This window comes from Myxocyprinus asiaticus, chromosome 42 (assembly GCF_019703515.2).
Source record: "Myxocyprinus asiaticus isolate MX2 ecotype Aquarium Trade chromosome 42, UBuf_Myxa_2, whole genome shotgun sequence".
Classification (NCBI taxonomy): Eukaryota; Metazoa; Chordata; class Actinopteri; order Cypriniformes; family Catostomidae; genus Myxocyprinus; species Myxocyprinus asiaticus.
In genome coordinates this window covers 20,108,946-20,117,028 of record NC_059385.1, presented here as the reverse complement: position 1 = coordinate 20,117,028, position 8,083 = coordinate 20,108,946, and the positions used below count along the sequence as shown (strand labels likewise).

The following is an 8,083-nucleotide window of genomic DNA, read 5'->3' as shown; positions in this document are numbered from 1 at the left end:
GAATTACTGAAATAAATGAACTTTTCCACGACATTCTAATTTATTGAGATGCACCTGTATGTTCATGTATGGCTATATGGTTAATTTAAAAAAATAAAAAAATTATAATAAAAAAAATCAAATCAAATAAACGGTTAGCGGTTAGGAAAACTATTATGTAAACTTTTGCAGTTTGGGTCTGCTAGTACTGATAAAACATCTGACCTATAAAAATTCATAAGCGAGGTGTTAACTTCTGCCACTGAATCTGTTGGGCAAACTCGATACTCATTTCTCACAAGTTATAGCATCTTAAAATTATTGTAGACAAGATCATCCACAAACCTTAAATAAATAAATAAATAAATACATTAATAAATTAATAATAATAATAATAATAATAATAATAATAATAATAATAAAGCAAATTAAAAAATAAAACGTGTTTTATATATCATGCTTAAATATCTAAGGGACATTTGCACTCTTGACTTTAACATCATTTCGACAGCAGAGATTTTTGCACTACACAGTGTGTCGCTGTTGACCTGCACTGGGAATATTCTCATGGGTCCGCCCACGTCTTGTTCTGGCATCCTATTTTCAGATCACATTTCTCCAACTCTACTATAGTATAGAAAAAATACTGATGTCCTGAGAATAATATACCTTAGCCTATTATATTGTCTTGAGGTATTTGCTTCACGTTTAGGCTTTACAATACACTGCAAAGTAGGCGTTGCGGCGATCAATGCGGAAAGCCATTGTCCTCTGTTCATTCGCCTTTTCATTATGCCTGAGAGATATTCGATATTCTCTTTTCAAGAGGAAATGAAGCAAGGGTCAGTGGTCGGTAGAATTGCGCAGGATTTAAGTGCTGATCGGAACAAGTTTTCATCAAGGAATCCTAGGCTTGAGTTTGGAAGAAACCAATACTGTGAAATCAATTCGCAGACTGGTGAATTGACTGTAAACGAGAGGACTGACCGAGAAGAGCTATGCGGACAAAACCTCTGTGCACATTGGCTTTTGATTTCTTCATGGAAAATCCACTTGCATTGCACTGTATAATTCTGGAGATGCATGATATAAACAACAACAACCTGACCTTCCTCAACTCTAAGGTCAAATGAGATCAACCCGAGTCTACAGTTGAAGGGTCTCGATTTTCCGTCGATGAGGTAACAGACTCTAAAATAATGCGAACTTCAGTTTAGCTATACAGACAAGTGCTGAAACGGGGAAATACGCAGAAATACAGGTGCATCTCAATAAATTAGAATGTCGTGGAAAAGTTCATTTATTTCAGTAATTCAACTCAAATTGTGAAACTCGTGTATTAAATAAATTCAATGCACACAGACTGAAGTAGTTTAAGTCTTTGGTTCTTTTAATTGTGATGATTTTGGCTCACATTTAACAAAAACCCACGAATTCACTATCTCAAAAAATTAGAATACATCATAAGACCAATAAAAAAAAACATTTTTAGTGAATTGTTGGCCTTCTGGAAAGTATGTTCATTTACTGTATATGTACTCAATACTTGGTAGGGGCTCCTTTTGCTTTAATTACTGCCTCAATTCGGCGTGGCATGGAGGTGATCAGTTTGTGGCACTGCTGAGGTGGTATGGAAGCCCAGGTTTCTTTGACAGTGGCCTTCAGCTCATCTGCATTTTTTGGTCTCTTGTTTCTCATTTTCCTCCTGACAATACCCCATAGATTCTCTATGGGGTTCAGGTCTGGTGAGTTTGCTGGCCAGTCAAGCACACCAACACCATGGTCATTTAACCAACTTTTGGTGCTTTTGGCAGTGTGGGCAGGTGCCAAATCCTGCTGGAAAATGAAATCAGCATCTTTAAAAAGCTGGTCAGCAGAAGGAAGCATGAAGTGCTCCAACATTTCTTGGTAAATGGGTGCAGTGACTTTGGTTTTCAAAAAACACAATGGACCAACACCAGCAGATGACATTGCACCCCAAATCATCACAGACTGTGGAAACTTAACACTGGACTTCAAGCAACTTGGGTTATGAGCTTCTCCACCCTTCCTCCAGACTCTAGGACCTTGGTTTCCAAATGAAATACAAAACTTGCTCTCATCTGAAAAGAGGACTTTGGGCAACAGTCCAGTTCTTCTTCTCCTTAGCCCAGGTAAGATGCCTCTGACGTTGTCTGTGGTTCAGGAGTGGCTTAACAAGAGGAATACAACAACTGTAGCCAAATTCCTTGACACATCTGTGTGTGGTGGCTCTTGATGCCTTGACCCCAGCCTCAGTCCATTCCTTGTGAAGTTCACCCAAATTCTTGAATCGATTTTGCTTGACAATCCTCATAAGGCTGCGGTTCTCTCGGTTGGTTGTGCATCTTTTTCTTCCACACTTTTTCCTTCCACTCAACTTTCTGTTAACATGCTTGGATACAGCACTCTGTGAACAGCCAGCTTCTTTGGCAATGAATGTTTGTGGCTTACCCTCCTTGTGAAGGGTGTCAATGATTGTCTTCTGGACAACTGTCAGATCAGCAGTCTTCCCCATGATTGTGTAGCCTAGTGAACCAAACTGAGAGACCATTTTGAAGGCTCAGGAAACTTTGCAGGTGTTTTGAGTTGATTAGCTGATTGGCATGTCACCATATTCTAATTTTTTGAGATAGTGAATTGGTGGGTTTTTGTTAAATGTGAGCCAAAATCATCACAATTAAAAGAACCAAAGACTTAAACTACTTCAGTCTGTGTGCATTGAATTTATTTAATACACGAGTTTCACAATTTGAGTTGAATTACTGAAATAAATGAACTTTTCCACGACATTCTAATTTATTGAGATGCACCTGTAGTTCAGCAATATGGACTGGATCCTGAAAAGCAAGACAAGCATTATCTTATTCTGAAGGCTTATGACGGGGGTAATCCTCAGAAGTCTGGCACTGTAGTTACGTTTTGGACATTAATGATAATATGCCATTTTTTTTCGCAGCCAGTGTTCCTGAAAACCTTCCGGTAGACTCAGCCTTGGTAACTGTTAATGCCATCGATGCTGACGAAAAGGCCAATGGAGATGTCACATATGCATTAAGCCATATGCCTGTGAATGCAAAGACTATATTTTCAGTTGATCCAAAATAATGTGAAATTACACTCCTTCGTTCGAGATCCGAGTTAAAGCAAAAGATGGAGCTGGTCTAGCAGCCACGTCCAAAGTAGTGGTAGACATAAGTGATGTCAATGACAATGCTCCTTTAATAATGATAAAATCAATAAAACGCCGATTGGAGGATGCCACAGTGAGCGCAGAAGTTGCAGCTATTTACGTAACGACAAAGACACAAAATCCAAAGGGAAAATGAAATGCTTCATTGAGCAGAACAGCCACTTTATATTGACACCATCAATTAAGAACAACTTTTCAATGGTCACAACGACATAGTTGGACAGGGAGAGAGAATCAGAATATGATACGACGATTGCAGCTACTGACGAAGGTACTCCGCCCTTAAAATCTTCCAAAACGATTAGATTATTTGTTGGAGATGTGAATGACAATCCTCCCGCTTTTGAGCAGCAATCTTACATACAGCTTACATGACTGAAAATAACAAACCAGGCACCTCTATTTGTTCTGTTAGTGCAAAAGACCCAGACTGGAGACAGAACGGCACTGTACTGTACTCTCTGGTACCCAGTGAAGTCAGAGGTGTTCCAGTGTCCTCATTGTTATCTATCAATGGTGATACAGGAGTGATCCATGCCGTAAGGTCATTTGACTATGAGCAGTTCAGAAACTTCACCGTCCAAATTAAAGCCAAAGACAATGGTTCTCCTCCCCTCAGCAGCAACCTGACTCTGAAAGTCTTCATAACAGATGAGAATGATAACTCTCCACAGATATTATACCCTGTTCCAGACGGAAAGTCTCTGATGACTGAACTGGTCACTAAAATGGCTCTTTCAGGCTCTCTAATCTCCAAGGTGATTGCTGTGGATGCTGATTCTGGACAGAATGCATGGCTGTCCTATCAGATTGTGAAGTCTACTGATCCGGGATTTTTCACAATCGGTCTCCATAGTGGACAGATCAGAACACAGCGAGACATTTCTGAATCTGACAGCATAAAACAGAACCTTGTCATTTCAGTGAAGGATAACGGGCAGCCCTCTCTCTCTTCAACCTGCACTGTATATTTACTCCTTTCTGACAATCTTTCTGAAGTCCCAGAACTTAAAGATATGACTTATGTAATTCGTAATCTTTAAAAACTGATAGAATTCATTTTCACACACTAAAAATTTTATTGGTTCATGTTTATTTCACTCTTTGTTTAAATTATTATAGTTTTAAATGAACAATAATTAGTATCTTTATAATGGAGTTTCGTTGTTTATTATTGAAAGTCTAGGTTTCAGATAAGGCTTAGACAATAAATTCTATACAAAAAAAGCGTCTGAAATGTAAGCTAACAAAAGTAAATAATATATGATAAAAGTTTCAAATTCAGTTTAAACATGAGCTTCATAACAAAACAAAAAAGTTGAAATCTGTAAGTTTTAAGAAAAATCAACCCCTGAGACATGAAATTGTTAAAGTTAAAGAAACACAAATGCTGACACATAAAAAGCATAGCATGTTTTTGTATGATGTTGTTATCACCTCTCTTTTCTTCTGTCAGGGTACAGAAAAACGCGTCTGCCACTGTAGATTGACCAGATTTTTCGATTGCCATTATTTGATAGCATTTGTTTTTAATCCTACCCTTTCTCAACTGATATGAGGGACATTTCTCTGTCTTTTCTTTAGCTTTTTAATACTTATTTGTGGTCTTTACTATTCAGTGTCATATTACCCACAATACTTTTCCAAACACATTTTAATACTGCATCTTTGATATCTGTCAGCTCTAACTGTTCTTTGGGGTTTGTTTTTGTGATTTACTGTTGATGTTTTGAGCTCACTTTGAGGCTTATTGTACATTGCACAGTATTGAAGTTAAAACTTAATAAAGAATAATGTTTGGTAAAAGCGCAGAATAGAGTCATTCACTCACAATATTTTAAACAGATGCCCTCGTGTTTACTATTTATAAATTTAAAGTCACGTTAGTATTTTCTCATTCAATCTGTCTGCGGGAATTTTCATTTTCAGCACCACACAGATGGACAGCACCCGTGCTGACTTCAGTACTTTTGCTAAGGATGTCACCATTGTTAGTTATTTTCCAACACAGCGGGGGATTTTTTAATAGCCACATAAACTTTCATATTAAAACTCTTCAGGGGGGACAAACAGACTAACTTGGTCGGTCCCTGTCGTCTTTTGAGTAAATGCCCAAATGCTGCAATGAACAGAAAATACTCAGAGTGTCGCTATTCACCAAGAGCGCAGACTGAAGCGTCTCTCCTCCCACACTTAACGTATGCAAAAGAAACTCTGTCTCTTAGAAGAAACGCAGCTCAAAATGGAGTAACAGTCCGTGTACACTGACAGAATTATTAGAATATCACTCGAAAAAGAGTTACTGTATAGCAGTGTTGGGCAGATCAGCCATAGGTGCAACATCAACTCTTCAAATATGGATTACAAATTATTTTCCGTTCCTTTGTGTTTCGTGGCTCTCCTTCTCTTCCCCTCGAGGACCGTCTGTGCAGATCTGAACTACAACATTCCAGAAGAAATGAAGCGCCAATATGTGATTGGGAGTGTTGCCAAGGATCTCAAGATTGATGTTAAACAATTGTCTGCTCGAAAGGCCCGGATTGACACAGAAGATAGCAGCAAGCGGTACTGTGATATTAATCTGAATACTGGTGATTTAATTGTGGCAGAGACAATAGACCGAGAGGAGCTTTGTGGTTCTCGAATCTCCTGCGCTCTCAGTTATGAGCTCGTCCTGGAAAACCCTCTTGAAATACACCGTGTATTTCTGAATATTCAGGATGTCAATGATAACGCACCTCGTTTTCCAAATGATCGTATTAACTTTGAAATCACAGAATCAGCACTTAAAGGCCAGAGATTCCGTTTGCACGAGGCACATGACTCAGATATTGGACAAAACGCAGTTAAAGGATATTCACTAGAGAAAAACACAAATTTCGTTTTGAATGTACATGATACTGCAGATGGAGGAAAATACGCAGAACTTGTATTGGAAAAGGAGTTGGATCGTGAACAACAGAAGGTGATTGAATTGATACTCACAGCAACTGATGGTGGTACACCACAGAGGTCTGGCACTGCTGTCATACACATCACTGTTCTAGATGCTAATGATAATGTTCCAGTATTTAGTCAGCCTGTTTATAAAGTGTCTCTGGCTGAAAATACACCTGCAGGAACAGAAGTAATCAGAGTGAGCGCCACTGATGCTGATGAAGGTCCAAACGGGGAAGTAACTTATGAATTCAGTCGAATATCAGATAAAGCTGCAAAATTATTTTCTATTGATAAGATAACTGGACAAATTGTGGTGATCGGAGAAATTGATTATGAAAAAGAAAATAACTATGAAATGGGAATACAAGCTAAAGATGCTTCTGGATTATCATCAGCTGCTAAAGTGATCATAGATATAAATGACGTTAATGACAATGCACCTAAAATCATTATTAAATCTTTGAATAATCCGGTACCTGAGAGTTCTGTGCCAGGTACTGAGGTGGGTATCATTAATGTCCAAGACAAAGATTCAAAAGAAAACCGTCAGATTCGTTGCTCTGTTCAGCAAAATGTTCCTTTCAAGCTGAACCCATCTGTTAAAAACTATTTCTCTCTAGTAACTACAAATGCTCTAGATCGAGAGAAAGAATCAGATTACAACATAACTATCACAGCCACAGATGGAGGATCTCCACCATTATCCACTTCAGTGATAATACAGTTATTTGTCTCAGATGTGAATGACAATCCTCCTGTATTTGAGCAGCAGTCCTACACTGCTTATGTAAGTGAAAACAACAAACCAGGCACCTCTATTTGTTCTGTTAGTGCAAAAGACCCAGACTGGAGACAGAACGGCACTGTACTGTACTCTCTGGTACCCAGTGAAGTCAGAGGTGTTCCAGTGTCCTCACTGTTATCTATCAATGGTGATACAGGAGTGATCCATGCCGTAAGGTCATTTGACTATGAGCAGTTCAGAAACTTCACCGTCCAAATTAAAGCCAAAGACAATGGTTCTCCTCCCCTCAGCAGCAACGTGACTGTGAAAGTCTTCATAACAGATGAGAATGATAACTCTCCACAGATATTATACCCTGTTCCAGACGGAAAGTCTCTGATGACTGAACTGGTCACTAAAATGGCTCTTTCAGGCTCTCTAGTCTCCAAGGTGATTGCTGTGGATGCTGATTCTGGACAGAATGCATGGCTGTCCTATCAGATTGTGAAGTCTACTGATCCGGGACTTTTCACCATCGGTCTTCATAGTGGACAGATCAGAACACAGCGAGACATTTCTGAATCTGATAGCATGAAGCAGAACCTTGTCATTTCAGTGAAGGATAACGGGCAGCCCTCTCTCTCTTCAACCTGCACTGTATATTTACTCCTTTCTGACAAACTTTCTGAAGTCCCAGAACTTAAAGATATGACTTACGAGGACAACAATTCTAAATTAACATCATACTTGATAATTGCATTAGTTTCCGTCTCCACCTTCTTCCTCACATTCATCATACTTATCCTCGCTTTGAGGTTTTGTAAAAGGCAAAAGCCCAGACTGTTGTTTGATGGAGCAGTCGCATATGCAGAGGTGTATGGAGGAGAAACTCTCCGCAGTTCTTACAATTACGACACGTATCTAACAACGGGCTCGCGCACCAGTGACTTCAAGTTTGTTAGATCTTATAATGAAAACACACTTCCTGCAGGTGGAACTCTGAAAAACGAACACAACAGACAATTTGGCCAAAACATGATAACACTTGATGTAACAGGAAATGAAGATGAGGTAAGAGAGGTTTAAGTCCTCTGAATTCTCATTTATCACTGCCAACTATGTTGTCTCCTTTGATTAGTTTAAAAGTATTTTTCCAGCATCTTTATTGAGTCAGTTCTTTTTTTTCTTCAAACATCACTTCTTTCATATTTCATCCAAAGCATGCTCTT

At 38.8% G+C, this 8,083-nt stretch overlaps 2 protein-coding genes across 2 annotated transcripts; both read left to right on the top strand.

Moving 5' to 3' along the window:
- The first annotated feature begins 728 nt into the window (after positions 1–728).
- LOC127433020 (protocadherin gamma-A9-like) lies at positions 729–4,833 on the top strand. The gene is made up of 2 exons (XM_051684630.1): positions 729–1,160; positions 2,957–4,833. The coding sequence occupies exon 2, from the start codon at positions 3,562–3,564 to the stop codon at positions 4,231–4,233; it is 672 nt and encodes a 223-aa protein (XP_051540590.1). The 5' UTR covers positions 729–1,160; positions 2,957–3,561; the 3' UTR covers positions 4,234–4,833.
- Positions 4,834–5,648: 815 nt separating this feature from the next.
- LOC127432295 (protocadherin gamma-A12-like) lies at positions 5,649–7,940 on the top strand. Its single transcript, XM_051683190.1, has one exon. The coding sequence runs from the start codon at positions 5,649–5,651 to the stop codon at positions 7,938–7,940; it is 2,292 nt and encodes a 763-aa protein (XP_051539150.1).
- Positions 7,941–8,083: the final 143 nt, after the last annotated feature.

Bases quoted from the DNA above. Each gene is read 5' to 3' on its own strand.
- LOC127433020 (XM_051684630.1), top strand. From the start codon at position 3,562: ATGACTGAAAATAACAAACCAGGCACCTCTATTTGTTCTGTTAGTGCA.
- LOC127432295 (XM_051683190.1), top strand. From the start codon at position 5,649: ATGAAGCGCCAATATGTGATTGGGAGTGTTGCCAAGGATCTCAAGATT.